We start from the raw sequence: 18,294 nt of genomic DNA, 5'->3' as shown, positions 1-18,294 counted from the left end.
CAACTCCATTTCAGTTCTACACACTTGTTCAGAATGTGTCAAAATAGTTTCCCATTTACATCAGGAACTGCCTTTAAAGCTTTTCCAGCAAACATGTAGTTTAATCAATTTAAAATAGTTTCCCATTTACTTCAGGAACTGCCTTTAAAGCTTTTCCAGCAAACATGTAGTTTAATCAATTTACTCATGGCCACTAGTTTCTGTATTGTATGTTAATCCAGGCTCATCAGAATGTATGCAAAAGATGATGACAAGTTAGGCAGGGAAGGAATCTAGGGGTAGGGTAGAAAGCAACACTGGGAACATTATAAAGGCATCCAGTAAAAAAAGACAAGGGTCAGAGGAGGCAGTACTTAAAACATTTGGAAGAGTCCCAAATAGAGCTGTATATGGTGGCATGTACTTATATTTCCAGCATTTGGGAGGTTGACATAGGAGGATGGAGTTTGAGACCAAAATAGGCTAAATATCAAGTCCCCACCTGAAGAAATTGGGGGAAAAAATCCAAAGAACTATCCTGATTGATATGTAAGTTACTGAGTCACAAAGTCAGAAAAGTTACAATAAGTTTTAGAGTCTCTTTAAATATTTAGGCAAGTTAAGACTTTGAGTTAAACCTAGCAGAAAATTGCTTTCATATACTAGGCTATTTGCCTGGCTGTATCTGAAATCTGTACTCATGCAAGTTGTTTTGAAATATGTGTGTGTGTGTGTGTGTGTGTGTGTGTGTGTGTGTGTGTGTGTGTACATACACATGTATATAATTTATGCACAAGGTTGCTCCTTTTATTTAAAAGGAATATCTTACATTTAAAAGGATACATACAAGATAATATATATTATGTATGTGTATCATATATATAATATGTATATGAAAACATCTTTGTAATTGTGAGACTAGTTAAGATGAGAGAAAAGGAGATGGATAGAAGGTAAGCAATGACAAAATAAATAACATCTCTGAAGGAAGATTGCAAAACAAAACTCACTGAAAGTTGCTGAATAGTAGGTAGTAATGGAAAATAGGGAAAGTGATAGTAAAAGGGGGGTATCGATCACATTTAAATATGGTATATGCATGTGTGAAATGCCACAATGAAATGCGTTTTTAGCATATGCTAAAAATGAATGACAATAATTCAAAATAGCTCAGGGTAGGGAGATACTAGTGGGAGGAATAAATGGAGAGAGTGAAGAGGGTGAATATGGTCAAAATACTTTATATGTATGTTTGGAAATAGAACAATGTAGCATGTTGAAATTGTCTTAGGAAAGAGGGATAAGGGAGAGTGATGAATCAATATACACTTGTGCATAATTGGACATTTCAAAATAAAGCTCCCTTGTGCAACTGATACTAATAAAAAATGTGGGAATAAAAAAGACACTTAAATTTTAGGAAAGAAAAATCTAGACCCTGAGATCACACACACACACACACACACACACACACACACACACACACACACACACACACACACACACACACACACAATCTAGACCCTGAGATGACACACACACACACACACACACACACCTAAATAGTTTTAAAATGGATCTAGCTTAGACTAATGGGCTAATGTAAAAGCACCTAGCCCCCAAATCTAGACACACACACACACACACACACACACACACACACACACACACACCTAAATAGTTTTAAAATGGATCTAGCTTAGACTAATGGGCTAATGTAAAAGCATCTAGCCCCCAAATCTAGACCCTGAGATGTTACACACACACACACACACACACACACACACACACACACACACACACACACACACACACACACACACACACACACACACACACACACACACACACACACACACACACACACACACACACACACACACACACACACACACACACACCCCTAAATAGTTTTAAAATGGATCTAGCTTAGACTAATGGGCTAATGTAAAAGCACCTAGCCCCCAAAGTGAGACACTTTGAGGAGTAACAATTAGAATTGATTGCTACCATTAGGGAATAGAAAGTGAGGAGAGAAATCAGCAGGTAGATGCTGAAACAATGCTGTACTGCACAATGCTTTTATAGATAGATATTGATATAACTCTTGCTAGAAAATCATGAAGAGAAAGAAAAAATAATTCTGTAACCTATTCTTAAATTCTCTTTTAAAAGATTATCTAGATATTCTTTTTCTAAGTTAGCATTCTCAGAGAATACATTCAAAGGACTACCATTCTAGAGACTGATGACTGGCCCAGAACCATGGAGACAGGTTTTAGACTTTGCAGGAAACCACTCACATATACTTTTATTTAGAGGTTAAGTAAGTAAATGACTTACTCATTTGACTCGTTTTACTCTATAGACGATTGAAATACTTTATGGTTATTTTACATGATTAATGAACCTTAGTGTTTTCTCATAAAATAAAAAATTCCAGTTTAAGGAACATTTCCAGCCCTGGTTTTGGACCATTTTGAACTCCATCTAGATTTGAAGCCAACAGGAAGCCTACTTGTCTTTTCTGAAGGAAATATTTACAGAATAATCATAAGAATATAAATTATTTCTCCTTATTCCAGCATTTAGACATTCAATCGTAGTAGTGTTTCTTCATTATCTCTGAATTACTAGTATCTCTGACTAAACCATTTAGATTTCTTTATAAATAATTAAGGTAAAACTATGAAAACTGTACCAAACAGTGGTAGCTCACACCTATAATCCTAGCTGCTCAAGAAGTGAGATCTGAAGGTGGTGGTTCAAAGACAGCCTGGGCAGACAGATCTTTGAAACTCTTATCTCCAGTTAATCAGCAAAAAGCCCCAAGTGATGGCCCAAGTGATAGAGTGCCAGCCTTCATTGAACAGGCTGAACAAGGACCTGAGATCCTGAATTCAAGTCCCAGTACCAGCACAAACAAAACAAAAATGAAAACAACTGTTCCTATAGAAAAGGATCAAATTAATCTCCAGAAAACCAAAGCATTTTTAGTGCTTTGAAATGTCTGATGCCAACTTAAAATGTTGACAACAGATTAATACCTTAGACTTAAAGTATTAATTACTGCTAAATATCAGCTAACAGGGAGAAATACAATATTTGAAGATCAATGAAAAAAACATGCATATAAATGCATACATATGTTTAAGAATTAAGACATCTAAAGAGCTCAAATACAGAACTTCTTTCAAAATAACTTTGAAATTTATTATAAGTAGAAATTGTATAAAGCATAAAAACATCTGTATGCTTGATAGCATGGACTGTTTAAGAAAAATAGAAATTGACTAAATTTTATCTTACATTATATTTTACCCTGTGTTCTAGAAAAATGGATTACTTAAGAAATACCTCATACAGCAAAGAATAACAGTGTTCTTCAAAGATTCAGATTTACTAAGTAATAAAACTTTATTATTGGGCTGAGATGTGGCTTAGAGGTAGAGTGCTTGGGTTTGATTCCTCAGTACCACATAAACAGAAAAGGCCAGAAGTGACACCGTGGTTCAAGTGGTAGAATGCTAGCCTTGAGCAAAAGAAACTCAGGGACAATGCCTGGGTCCTGAGTCCAAGTCACAGGACTGGCCAAAAAACAAACCAACAAAACTTTATTATTGAAAATAGCTTTAAGAACATACTTATTTACCTTAGAATCAATTATAAGAAAAAATAGAAACACAAGCTTACTGAACTGATCTCCTAATAATTCATTTCATGAATATTAAGTCTTAAATTACATGGTTTATTGTTTTCCATAAATGTTTTGGTATCCATAAAAGTATCTGATACAATATTTTTCTTTATTTTCTTACTAAATTTAGGGCAATCAGTAGTGCTTTGGGTCTTTGCATAGTCATGAATGAAAAGATCCATGAAAATCTTAAATAGTAAGATCTGTTGTCACCTCTTCCTACTTAATATACTGAGGGCCCAAACCCTGGATGTCGAGTAAACAAGTTGTATATATTGAGACTTGAGTCCTTCTATCTTTTTTTTTTTTTTTTTGTATTGTTCCTGTGGACTTGCTTTAGGCTTTTACTGCTCCAACCTACTTTTCTGTAAGCCCATGTCCCCTTTCTACATGACCTTGCCTCTGAAACTATTCCTCTCATTTACTTGCTATCTTTCTTCATCGCCTCACTCATCTATTTCCTTTTCCTTTTTGACTCTCTTATTTTGTAGCACAGCAATTCTTGCTTTCTACCCACCCAGTGCCTTTCCATGCCAAAAAATCCAGACAGAAATGGTGCAACCTAAAGATCAATCTATTTAATCCGAGAAGGCCTCTTTCCAATTCTTATGATTATTTGTAATTCTATAGTCACTGAAATTATATCTAAAAAGACATAGCTGTATCTAAAAATACATTGTTCCTTTGACAATAAGACAGTTTTTAAAAATTAACGTATAATTTATATTTGGAATCATTTCACTCTTTTCTAATCTATACTTTTATGAGTTTGGCAGATTCAGACACATAGTTACTAATGCTGTCAAGGTAGAGAATAGTCTATGACCCTAAAAATTCTCTCATGCTCTTTTACTACTCCTGCCACTCTAATTCTCTATAAGTGCTTTCATTTTGAAAATCTGAAATATAGTATCTACTGAAAAACAAGTGCTTATTCTCCTCTCTCTCCACCGCTGACAGCAACCCTTCTACTTTCTTTCTGTCTGGATTTAATTACTCTAGGTACTTCAAATAATAAAATACAATATTTCTCTTTGTGACTGGTTTATTTAGTATAGAGTTCATTGATGTTGGAGCATGTGTCAGAATGTCTTTCCTTTCTTTTTCAGGCTGAAGAGTATTCATTCCATATGTATACATACTAAATTCTGTTTATCCAACTATATTATTGGACACTTTGGTTGTTTCTACCTTTTTTTTTTTTTTGGTCCGGTTGTGGGGCCTGAACTCTGGGCCTGGGCGCTGTCCCTCAGCTCTTCAGCTCAAGGCTAGCGCTCTACCACTTGAGCCACAGCACCACTTCCGGCTTTTTTCTTATGTGGTGCTGAGGAATCAAACCCAGGGCCTCAGGCATGCAAGGCAAGCGCTCTACCACTGAACCACCTTCCCAGCCCCTACCTTTATATTGTTAGCCCGGCGCAGGTGGCTTACGCCTATAATCCTAGCTACTCAGGAGACCTGAGGATTTTTGTTCAAAGCCATCTCAGGCAGGAAAGTCCTTGAAATTCTTATCTTCAGTTAACCACCAGAAAAGTGGTACTGTGGTTCAGAGTGATAGAGCTCTAGATTTGTATAAAAGTTCAGGGACCGGGGCTGGGAAGGTGGCTCAGTGGTAGAGCGCTTGCCTTGCATGCATGAGGCCCTGGGTTCAATTCCTCAGCACCACATATGCAGAAAAAAGTAAGTGGCGCTATGGCTCAAGTGGTAGAGTGCTAGCCTTGAGCTGAAGAGCTCAGCACCCAGGCCCAGAGTTCAGGCCCATGACCGGACCCCCCCCCCCCCAAAAAAAAAAAAAAAAACACGAAACATTTGGGCTGGGAAGGTGGCTCAGTGGTAGAGTGCTTGCCTTGCATGCCTGAGGCTCTGGGTTCAATTCTCAGCACCACATAAGCAAAAAGAAAAAAGCTGGAAGTGGCGCTGTGGCTCAAGTGGTAGAGCGCTAGCCTTGAGCTGAAGAGCTGAGGGACAGCATCCAGGCGCAGAGTTCAGGCCTCACAACCCAACTCCAAAAAAAAAAAAAGTTCAGGGACCCTGAGTTCAAGCCCCACAACCAACAACAACAATAATAATAATATTGCCATGCACATGAACATATGAAAATCTCTGCTTTCACTTTTTCTGTGCTGGAAGACTTCTATAGTCTATTGAAGTACTTTATTTTATATAATTCAATGAACTTTAATGCTTTCTAACAAGACTTTGACTTTAGATAAAAGAAAAGCTTAGGGAACATTTCCAGTACTGGTTTTGTGCTGTTTTGAATTCCCTCTATTTGTATTCCTACTAAGAGCACACAAAAGTTTCAGCTTCCCCACGTCCTATGTGTAAGATAGTCTCTGATTGATCTTGACTTCCTTTTTCCTAATGGTTAGTATTCAAATGCCTATAGGCCATTTATATATCTTCTTTGAAGTAATATTAATAGTACTAATTCATTTTTTCTTCTGTTGTTTTTGAAGTATGAGGGTTCTTAAGTTGGGGGTTATATGACCTCTTTCTTACTTGACTCATTGCATTGTTTTTTTGTTTGTTTGTTTTTTCAAGAATCCCACAGGAAATGATCTTTTCTCTGTGCATTGTAGCAGGGTCCCATGAGATACATCTTAACACTAGTGATGAGCTTTAGAAACTTTGAAGATGGAAACTGCTTTCTTTAATATATATTACAATACTGTAAAGTATTAGTCAGTTGAAGCATATGTACTGTGATACAAATACTTACCAAAAACAGAAAGAATGAAGTAAGATACAACATCACTAGTTGTTTAATGGATAAGGTTAGCAGAATTTCACTAATAGAAATAAACTTCAATAATGAAAAAGAAAATTAACCTTTTTTCAAATAAGGCAATTCAGTTAAGACAGGAATTATAAATAGAGGTGTCTTTCCATTAATAGAATTGTCTTTGTAATCGAAAGTAGTCTTAGCCTGGCTCTGGTGGCTCACGGCTGTAAGCCTAGCTACTCAGAAGGCTGACATCTGAGGATTGTGGATCAAACCCAGCCTGGGCAGGAAAGTTCATGAGACTCTTATCGCCAATTAACTTCCAGAAAACTGAAAGTAGTTCTGTGGCTCTATGTGTTAGAATGCTAGCCTTGAGCAAAAAAGCTCAGAGACAGTGCCCAGTTCCTGAGGTCTAGCCCCACGAATGATGAAGAGAACAGAAAAGAGGAAAGAAAAGAAAAAAGAAAAGAGACATGGTTAGATATTTAATTCTAGGTAACTTACTAAGTAGAGTATTAAATTAAGAAAGGAAAATTGCTTTAGTATTCTATATGTGATAATATAAAGTCACTAGAACCAATTTCTAGGTCTAGTATATAAAATTATTACAATAATTTTTTATTTTGGCATTTTAAAATTCTGAATGATTTATAAATTAAGAATTTTAAAAGAAAAAATACATTATATGCCTAAACTTTGTCATTTAAGCATCCAAATATGTTTCGTTAAGGAATAAAATTGTACTGTAAGCCTTGATTCCCTTTAAAAATATAATGTATTAGTTGGACACCAGTGGCTCACACCTGTAATCCTAGCTACTCAGAAGGCTGAGATTTGTGGATTGCAATTCCAAGCCAGCCTGGGCAGGAGACTCTTACTTCCAATTAACCATCAAAAAGACAGATGTGGGCTGGGAAGGTGGCTCTGTGGTAGAATGCTTGCCTTGCATGCAGGAGGCCCTGGGTTCAAATCCTTAGCACCACATAAGCAGAAAAAGCTGGAAGTGGTGCTGTGGCTAAACTGGTAGAACGCTAACCTTGAGCTGAATCACTAAGGAACAGTGTTCAAGCCCAGAGTTCAAGCCCTACAAGCAACAACAACAACAACAACAAAAAGCCAGATGTGGCCTTATCATTCAAGTGGTAGAGCACTAGACCCTGAGTTCAAGCCCTAGGATCAGAACAACAGCAACAAAAACAATGTAATATATTGTAAGATGTTATTTTAGAATTGCAAAGTAGGGCAGTATAGTGATTATTCCTTATAAGAATAACTATCTGACACAATGAAAAGGGGGGACTATCCCACATTTGTTAAGCCTAGTCCTTTGGTACTTGTATTTCCTTTGTTACCATGCTTTCTTCTCAAAGACATAACTGTGCAGTTTTTGGGTTTTTATTGCTTTAGAGTTGTTTTTGAAAATATCCTTAGGAATAAACCCAATAATAGAACCGAGTACTGCTGTCCTTTCAGAAACCATATTCATAATTTTCCTTTATTTTATTTTAGTTCAGCAATCAGCAAACACTGGGAAGCTGAACTGGCTACCCTCAAAGGAAATAATGCTAAACTCACTGCAGCCCTGTTGGAGTCCACTGCCAATGTGAAACAATGGAAACAGCAACTTGCCGCATATCAAGAGGAAGCAGAACGCCTGCACAAGCGGGTGAGTTCAGGGCTGCTCTCAGGGATTTAGAGATAACAGGTTTCCTTGTTCAGAGGAAATATGCATGTAGATTCAACACAGGGGAATCCAAAAATATTCATTGGTTGCCAGAACATACCATACATGCATGGTTGTATCATGTGAGTTTAGGAAAAATATTTCCAGAGTTAGCCAGGTAACTCATATCTGTACCAGCTACTTAAAACGTAGAGGTAAGAGGATCATGGGCTAACCCTGGGTATCAACATTGAGAACTGCCTGAAAATAACTGCAGCAAAAATGGCTAGGGGTATGGCTCAAATGATAGAAATATGAGACCATGAATTAAAACATTCTTACCAGATTAGAAAAATAGCCATAGTTTGATAAGTTTGAAGATTAAACAGCTTTTTGAAATTAGATGAACTGACTTTAGATTCTAGTTTTACCACTTTTAGCTGAATAACTTTCTTTCAGCTCTATAACACAGAAATATTATATACTCTATATAATTCTTGTGAAAATTCAGACTCTAGCATTTAGTGAGATTAAGTCAAAATACATATTCTATCTGCGTATGTCAATACATAACTATAGTTATGTATAGCTACTCAGGATAATAAAGGAGGAGCATTGCTTCCACTGGACAAATTCAAGACCAGCCTGAGCAATATGGTGAGTACTTGTTTAAGTAAGTATGTAAGTAAGTAAAAAAATTAAAAATATACAACCATGTTCTGTACAATTTCTATGACACTTAGTTGAACTGATTGAGTGTATTACAGTGAATCAATAATTGCTTTTATCATTTTGATTATTAGCGTATTATTTTTATTTTTAAAGAAGGAATGATTTTTTAAATGTAGCTAGAAAATTCTTTATAAATTTGACAATATTAGCGATGTAAGGCAAAAAATCAGAAATTATAATAGTTAATAGGATAAGCTCAAATAATTACTTTAAAATTTTAAATTCACCTTACCATCCAGGCAACAATGCTTGATAAGAAATGTACTCATTCAAGTTGTCATGTCCAAAACGAGCTTTACAACGTCAGTGCGGGGGGGGGGGGGGGGGGAGGAGAAGGATTGGGATTGGGGGGGAGGGGGGAGGCTGGGAGGGGATGTGAAGGGTAAACCAAAGGAGGAGGGTGCAATGCTTGGTAAGAAATGTACGCATTATCCTGCCCATGTAATTGTAACCCCTCTGTACAGTATGTTCACAAATAAAATAAAATTAAATTAAAAAAAAAAAAGAAATGTACTCATTACCTGCTCATGTAATTGTAACCCCTCTGTATGGTATTTTCACAATAAAAAAACTTACTAATAAAAAAAATTAAATTCAGCTGGGCACCGGTTGCTCATGCCTGTAATTCTAGCTACTAAGGAGGCTGAGATCTGAGGATCACGGTTCAAAGTCAGCCTGGGCAAGAAAGTCTTGCCTCCAATTAACCACCAGAAAATGGGAAGTGGTGCTGTGGCTCAAGTGGTAGAGCACTAGCCTTGAGTTAAAGAGCTGAGGGACAGCGCCCAGACCCAGAGTTCAAGCCCCATGACCGACCCAAAAAAAAAAAATTAAATTCAAAGCATAGAAATAAATTCACCCCACAGGAAGCAGGTGCCCTTAATTTCTCAAACTGACTAAAGGAGGGAATACTTAGGGGAGAAATATAAAGGCATAACTTTTGAACAATTAAAGTACTGTTTATCAAAATGAATACTAGGAAGTGGAAACATGTTTTGAGGGTGGCACAGGAATGGAGGGAGGAAGGGTGAGCAAGTGTAGTCATTGTATTCAATGTACACTATGTGAAAAAATGAACTATGTAACATGGGTAGGGACAGGAGGGGGGAAATGGGGAAGAATGAAGGAAGGGATGCCATTGACCAAGCGGCATTGTACTCATAACCTGTCTTAGAGAATTGTAGCCCTTATGTACAACTACTTAAAAATTACAATTTTAAATGCAAAAATATATTTAAATGAAAAATGAAAACATAAAAGGATGCCAAATAAGAAATTGCTTGGTATAGTTCAATGTGAGGAGTATAATAGAATAACAGAGATGTAAACCAAAATGGAATAGAGACAAGGAAGGAAGACTAGATCCTGAATAAACAGCATTCTATTTTAATATCCATTTCCCAATAATACGAATATACTGAAAACTACTGACCAAGCTTTGAACTTAAAAAGGTTAATATTATAATTTTTGTTATCACAACAAAAGTCTAACTTAAAACTATTAAGACCTTGTAATGAATATTTGTTGAGAAGGAATCATGTCTCCTTATTATATAATCCATGCCTTCAAAGAATTTTTGTGTTGGTCAAAAGATTTTAAAGAATTTTAGAATGAAAGAAGTAGTGCAGGTATTATACTATCTGCATGCTAAAGGTTGAGGCAGGACCATGAATTTAAGGCCACCCTGGACCTTTTCTCAAAATTGAAAGAGAGAGAGAGAGAGATCTTTTATTTATAGCTTCTAGTGTTTCTCTGTCCTTTTCTGTAGATCAGAATTTCCATCAAGTGCTATTTCCCTGTATCCTAATAACTTTATTTAGCATTTTTATACTGGTTACTGGCAAGAAACTACCTCAGCTTTTATTTAGACATTTTTATCTTTTCCATTTTTTAAACATTTAGCTACATATTGGCTATTGCAAATGAGGTATTATAGAAATCATAGATTTTCTTATCATTTCTTGAAGAGTGTTGGTTGGGGGATTTTGTTTGTTGTATTAGCAAGTACTTAAAGTGCTTTTATGTTACTTTAAATTTATGGAATTGTGGGCTTAAATGTTAGATTTGATTTATTTTAATTTTTCCCAACTCCTAGGATAAATCTCTTAGTCCCAGGGCATCTTTATCTCTAATACATAATCCTTCTGAGTTTCACTAGAAAGCTTAAACTTTTTACAAGGCCCTCTCACTTGACAGGACTAGACTTTCAAACTGTTTTCACTATGGAAAATAATACCACAGCTTAGTTCTTTCTACAGCTAGTTCCCATCCCAACCCCACCATGACTCTTTGGATTCTCCCTGCATGTTCAATTTTAGAGTCACCTAGAGATTTGTGTATTTGGGGTCCTTCTTTCATTTCTTCATTTGTTAACTATTGTAACTACTTTGAATACTCCTAAAATGTTCAGTCACCTAAGAAAATAAGAATATAAATGGAGTTTTTGCTTGAGTTCATCCAAGAAGCACAGCCTGTCAAGTTATTGCTTTATTTCAGACATTTGCCAGTTTGTCTACTCGTCAGGACTTTCAGTTAATTTTTTTTTTTACACTTGCAGTTTGTTGTTGTTATCTGTGGGAAGGTTATGCTAGTAAAAAACACTCCATTAATGCTCTACTATCAGAGTTAAAACTGTGTTGAAGGTTTTATTATCTAATGAAACAAAGTTAATATATATTAAACACTAAGAAAATAGTTTCCAAGATTTTTTTATTTTTTTAATTTTTTTTGTGAGTCGTGGGGCTTGAACTCTGAGCCTGGGCACTGTCCCTCAGCTCTTCAGCTCAAGGGTAGCACTCTACCACTTGACCCACAGTGCCACTTCCGACTTTTTCTGTTTATGTGGTTCTGAGGAATAGAACCCAGGGCCTCATGCATTCAAGGCAAGCACTCTACCACTGAGCTACCTTCCCAGCCGTGTTTCCAAGATTTTTGATCAGATGTTCTATTTTGTAAAGCATAGCAAAGGAGAGTTTTGAGATAGGAATGGCTTTCTGAAGAAAATAGGTACTAAGGTGTGATTTGTTGTTTTGATAAGGTCAGAATGTTTTTCAGAAATAAGAGAGACACTAGTCAACAAGTTGGGCATGGTCATGGGGACCATGGCCTAGGAGATTTGCCTGCTACTAGTTGGACATAATGAATCTTGGCCAAAGAAGATGGTTAAGTCATTTGAGGACAGTTTATAGAGATCTTGAAGATAGAATTGTTAAAAATATAAACAGTTGAAAGACTTTGAATGGAGGAATCACCTAGTGAAAGATATGAGGGATTGGGGGAGCGGGGGGAGGCTGGGAAGGGATGGGAAGGGGAAACAAAGGAGGAGGCTACAATGCTTGATAAGAAATGTACTCATCTTGTCCATGTAATTGTAACCCCTCTGTACAGTATTTTCACAATAATAAATAAATAAATAAATAAATAAATAAAGATGTAATCTGTTAGCAGTTACGTAAAAGTTAGAACAAACAAATTAAGTTATAATTAAGTCCATCTTGGGGCCATTGCTTTTGTATAGGCCTAAGTAATAATGGTGTATAAAGCTATTAAAATGTGAATAGAACAATTGAAAGTGATAAAAGAGGTAGACGAATAGAATGTTGAGAGTAATAAGGTATTGAGAACATTCAAAAGATTTACTATATTCTAGTTACCCAAATTTGTAAGCTTGTTGTGTATTAAGAGTTTTTACAGTCTGTGCCGGATGTGTATATATATGTACACACTTCTAATTATATGATTTTTGTCTATGTTCTCTTTCTGGATGGTCTAACTCTGTGTGTGTGCCTGCGTGCATGCGTGCCAGTGCCTGGGCACTGTCCCTTAGCTTTTTGGTCCACCACTTGAACCGCAACTCCACTTCTGGTTTTTTGGTTGTTAATTGGAGGATATATGAGTCTCAGTGACTTAACTGAGCTAGTTTCGAACCACAATCCTCAGACTTCAGCCTTCTGAGTAGCTAGGATGCTACGAGCATGCTGAAGAGCTAGGATTTCAGGCATGAGCCATGGTTTGGCTAGTGTAACTTTTAAGGAGACTCCCCTTTTCTCTTATCTTAAAAAATATCAAGTACTATTTGAAATTGCCTATTTGGGGAGAGCATTTAATAATTTATTATTGACTAAAGAACTATTCTTTTTTGAACTGGGCACTGGTGGCTCATACCTGTAATCCTAGCTACCAAGGAGGCTGAGATCTGAGGATCATGGTTCAAAAGAAAATCTGTGATTCTTATCTCCAATTAACCACCAAAAAAACAGAAGTGGTGCTGTGGCTCAAGTGGTAGAGCGCTAGCCTTGAGCTGAAGAGCTGAGGGACAGCGCCTGGGCCCAGAGTTCAAACGCCACGACTGACAGAAAAACAAAAAAAAGAGGTACTATTGATGTGAAGTTTTTGTGGATTCAAATAATTTGTTATATTTTAAACATATCTTTTCTTTAGATTCTCTATCATTTTGGAAATGTATTTGAAAAAATTCTTTGCAAGGCCAGTTTTCAGAATCAATATTTAGTTTGAACATTACAGATGGGAAGGCAGATGGTCATGTCTGATATTGGATATATTTTCAAAAGAAATTTTTTTAAGTTTGTTATATTTGCAATGCTGAGGAGCAAACCCATCACCTTACATATGTTAGGCAAGCACATTACTCTGATCCACACACAGCCCTAAAAAGAAATTTTTAAAGAAGACTTTCTTGTGAATTTATTCTCTATTGTAATAATCATTTAAGTTTTCCTTATCTGTCCTGTAACCAAGCATGGAAATAACTGTTTTCTTTGTTTTAAATGTGTATCTTTAAAGAATCAATTTGTTTCATTCTGAATGTCTTGATAGTTCTCAAAATTTATTTTCATATATCTATCTAAAATTAAGTATTCTCTTATCAGAGGCTTTCTATGTTTTCAGTAAGAAACCCTTTGAAATTGCCATTTAATTTAACCTTTGTTCTCATTTAATTTTAGGTCACTGAACTTGAGTGTGTTAGTAGCCAAGCAAATGCAGTGCATACTCATAAAACAGAATTAAATCAGACAATACAAGAACTAGAAGAGACATTGAAAGAAAAGGAAGAGGTATTTACCACTTTTCATTTTCCTGTAATCTACCTTATATATGTGTATAAAAATTACAGTCCATGTTAAATTTAAAGATATGCAATAAAGTAGAATTGTGGGATTTTTTTAAATGACATTTTTCTTCAGTAGTGTAAATCTTATTCATATTTTCTTCATGCTTGTTTCTACTGTTGCTATCAAGTATGTCAATCAAACTATGGTGAGGCAATCAGAATAAATAAGAGAATGCCTGTTGTCTTATGTGTGAGAGTTTTATTCATAGCATCAACAGAAAATCATGAGATTATTAAGTGAATTTTAAACTGTTGCTTTTTCCAGTTTCTAGTCAAAATCTATGTCTTGGGATAGAATTGTATCTCTGAGTTGAAGCAGTCATAAAAAGTCAATACTGTTTTTTTCTAAGTAGTGCTGTTATCAAAGCCATCAAGTTGAATTTGTTGCTTAGGATCATTCTGATCCAGGCCCAGGTGTGATAGTGCAATACTATATTGATTTCAAGGCAAACCTGGGCTCCATGACATGACCTTGTCCAAAACAAAACAAAACAAAAAGTAAGCAAGATGGCATATTAGGAGCATTTACCATTTGACTCCATGAATGAGAAAAGTCAGATAACTCAGGAGAGACTATCTTTTGAAGAATGAAAATAAGAAGAACAGCTTTTGGAAACCTGAAAGAGGAATACAATCAGAAGAAAAGTAAGGAGAAACCAATCAGCAGAGAAAAGCAGCAAATAGTTCCAAACTCTAACGAGGCTCCCCTCGGGTGAGGAAAGGGAACCTGAAAGTGGAAGTACAAAGTAGCCAAAGGACCCTGGTGACAGGCTTGTAATTCTAGTTGCAAAATAACAACTTACCACTGTCCAAGCTTCCTATCCATTGCAGGAATTTAGTGAGGCAGAGACTGCTTCAGTGTGTAGCACTTTATATAAATGAAGCTCAGGATGGCGGATCTGTGCAGCAGTCACAAAGCAGAGCTAGAGCTCCCTGTCCATCCTCATTTACCATTGAATTCTATGAAGGGAGGACTCTATATAAGCCTAAAAGGTCTTAAAGTCCAGCTTCCCACTTTGAAGAACAGACTCAACCTTTGTTTTTTGTTGTTTTTTTTATTGTGTTTTGTTTTTCTTCCTCCAACCCCCAAAGGCCTCCTCAACTGCACTAAGGAAAAGGACTAACCAAGTACTTAGCAAATCAGTGGGGATTTTTATTTTTTTGAGACAATGAACTATATATATGTATGTGAGACAACCCAGTGTAATATACAACTGTATGATCTACTTAGTGAATTTAGAAGGTGAGGGTAGGCTTTTCACAGCATAAACCTTGGGCTGAGTAGTAACTGAAGCATTTTGAACCCCCATTTGTTGGAAGCAGCACAGCCAAAATCAAATCAAAAGAGACTTACCCCACCTCAATATTGAGGCTGCATGATCTCAGAAGCAGATATGTCGCCAGAGCTAGAAGTTCCCTGCTTTCTGGAAGAACCATCATACTGAGAAGTACCACCATGAACCTCCCCAAGCAACACCCCCAGCAGTATTAGGAGTCACAGAGCTGGGAAGCACCTCTTGCTTGTACATATTACAGAAAGAATTCCACCTGCATGCTAGGGATTGGCCATCACAACCCTGCTTTCCCTGAAGCTATAGCACCCAGAGCCAACCATCATGCCCACACTACACCTATAGGGGAACTGCTACAGGCTCCCAACCAAAGGGAATCGGCACCAAACATACAAAAGGAACTGCAGAAGGATCTCTAAGGGCCAAAATTTGGAAGAAAACAGCAGACACTCATGCAAGGCTGTAAAGAAGAATGAATGTTACTTGTAGGAAAATGGATGGAACTGAAGTTATCATGTGAAGTCAAATAGGCCAATTTCAGGAAGATAAATATTGCATATATTCTCTTATATGTGGAATCAATACCTAAAATATATGTGTGTGTTTGTATGTGTGTGCATGTCTCTGTACATTTATATTATGTTATTTATCTGTAACATGAATGTAATTGTGGGACTGGAAAGGGAGAGGAAGAAAAGGAAAATGGGAATTAAGTAATATCAAAGTAGCCAGGCACTGGTGGCTCATGCATGTAATTCTAGCTACTTAGGAGGCTGAGATCTGAGGATCGTGGTTCAAAGCCAGCCGGGGCAGGAAAGGCTGTGAGACTCTTATCTCCAGTTAACCACTGGAAATCTGGAAGTGGTGCTATGGCTCAAGTGGTAGAGTGCTAGCCTTGAGCTGAAGATCTAAGGGACAGCTCTCAGGCCCAGAGTTCAAACCCCATGTCTAACAAAAAAAAGTAATATCAAATTACATTGAGTCTATATATGAAGATGACATAATGAAACCTACTAAAAACTGTTTAAAAATAAGAGGCGGGGTAAGAGGATAGGGATAAGAAAGAGCATCAATATGATCAAAATACAATAGATAGACATGAAATGGCACCTTGAAACTTTTTTTTTTTGGTGGGTCGTGGGGCTTGAAATCTGGGCCTAGGTGCTATCCCTCAGCTCTTCAGCTCAAGGCTAACACTCTACCACAGCCACAACACCACTTCCAGTTTTCTGGTGGTTTATTGGAAATAAGAGTCTCACAGACTTACCTGCCCAGGCTGGCTTTGAACCATCATCCTCAGATCTTAGCTTCCTGAGTAGCTAGGATTACAGGCATGAGCCATTGGTGACCAGCTTAATAAATATTTTCTTTTCTTTCTTTCTTTCTTTTTTTTTTTGTTGGTTATGGAGCTTGAACTCTAGGCCTGAGCACTGTCCCCTCAGCTTTTCAGCTCAAGGCTAGCACTCTACCACTTGAGCCACAGCACCACTTCATTTTTTGTTTTTTGGAGGTTTTTGGCCAGTCCTGGGGCTTGAACTAAGGACCTGGGCACTGTCCCTGAGCTTCTTTGGCTCAAGACAAGGGCTCTACCAACTTGAGCCACAGCACCACTTCTAGCTTTTTCTGTATGTGGTACAGAGGAATTGAACCCAGGGCTTCACGCATGCTAGGCAAGCACTAAGCCACATTCCCAGCCCTTTGGAACCTTTTTATACAATGATATTTGCTATTTTTTAATCATTCTATTCTAGATAACATATCGGTAAAATGAAATCTAAACGCTTATAAAGCAAAGCTGAATAAATTAATGTTTTCTAAGATCTGGATTAATCATTGTTGGAGAAAATAAATTTAAATGTTATTATTAAAAGCATTGCTCTATCTTTTCTAGGAAATAGAAAGATTAAAACAAGAAATTGATAATGCCAGAGAACTACAAGAACAGAGGGACTCTTTGACTCAGAAACTACAGGTGAGTTACAGTGAAATTTTTCTTTATTTCAGAATAGGATGCCATTATTCTTTCACTGAGCGATGACATTTTTCTGAATCGTATGTAGCAGACTTCGGACATTTTTATTTTCCAGTGCTTCTGATTCATACCTAATCTTTGATTTTTTTTCAAAAATTACTTGGTAATTTCATCTAAGTAGCTTATAATTATTGGTCACCATCTATAAATTGTTATTAATTTATTTTGGAAATTTCTACCTTTATCATTAAAAGTATCATGAATTATGAAAATTTTTCTCTAATAGTTTTCATTCTGTTTAGGTACTCTGCTTTTGTAAGATCTATTGAGCTGGTATATAATTTACAACAGTGGTTTTAACCTAGTAAAATGCAAGATTTTTCTAATTCATTTTATTTTTCTTTGTATAAGCAACATGCTTCCTAATTTTCATTTATGTACATGCATCCTATCATCAATGAGAGTCAGACTTAGTGAAGAAAAATTTTTCAGAATTCATTACAAAATTCTCCTCTTGCCAACTCAGGCACTTTTTTCCTCTTATATCTCCTTGGTTAACCTGAGAGTGCTTCAAAGAAGATATAGAACCACTTTAGAATCGAAATAAATGTACTTACTGAGTAAAGGATTTTAATAGGACAAGTTAAGAGGAATGTGATAGATTCGTAGAATACCAGATGAGTGAACCAGTAAGAATGAACAAAAATGAATACAGGAAGCTAAAATGTGTTTTGTGAGGGAGACAGAGATGTAAAGAGCCAGAGAGAAAATTGTGGATGAATAGTCATTATAAATTCAATAAACGTGAATATGGAAGTAGATAACGTGACGGGGATAGATGGGGTTAAGAGAGAGAAAGGAAAACAACAGAAGGGGTGACATTAAACAAGATACATTGTACTTATAAACTGATATATTGAATTGAAACAGCTTTGTACAACTGCATAAAGATAACAAAAATTTAAGAATTAAAAAAGTCTGAAAAAAGAATGGACAACATGGGCTGGGAAGGTGGCTCAGTGGTAGAGTGTTTGCCTTGCATGCATGAGGCCCTGGGTTCGATTCCTCAGCACCACATAAACAGAAAAAGCCGGAAGTGGCGCTA

At 36.6% G+C, this 18,294-nt stretch overlaps 1 protein-coding gene across 1 annotated transcript in view; it reads left to right on the top strand.

The window, feature by feature from the left end:
* LOC138837138 (homer protein homolog 1) overlaps nt 1-18,294 on the top strand; it is a 100,934-nt gene that overhangs the window by 69,845 nt on the left and 12,795 nt on the right. Inside the window, exons 6-8 of the mRNA XM_070035929.1 lie at nt 7,911-8,067; nt 13,759-13,869; nt 17,109-17,189. Of these exons, the coding sequence (XP_069892030.1) occupies nt 7,911-8,067; nt 13,759-13,869; nt 17,109-17,189 (349 nt within the window). The remainder of the gene's footprint in view (nt 1-7,910; nt 8,068-13,758; nt 13,870-17,108; nt 17,190-18,294) is intronic.

The sequence above is a fragment of the Dipodomys merriami genome, unplaced genomic scaffold (assembly GCF_024711535.1).
Source record: "Dipodomys merriami isolate MVZ:Mamm:240054 unplaced genomic scaffold, mDipMer1.0.p SCAF_263, whole genome shotgun sequence".
Classification (NCBI taxonomy): Eukaryota; Metazoa; Chordata; class Mammalia; order Rodentia; family Heteromyidae; genus Dipodomys; species Dipodomys merriami.
Note: the sequence above shows the minus strand (reverse complement) of the source record. Positions and strands in the feature narration are given on the sequence as shown.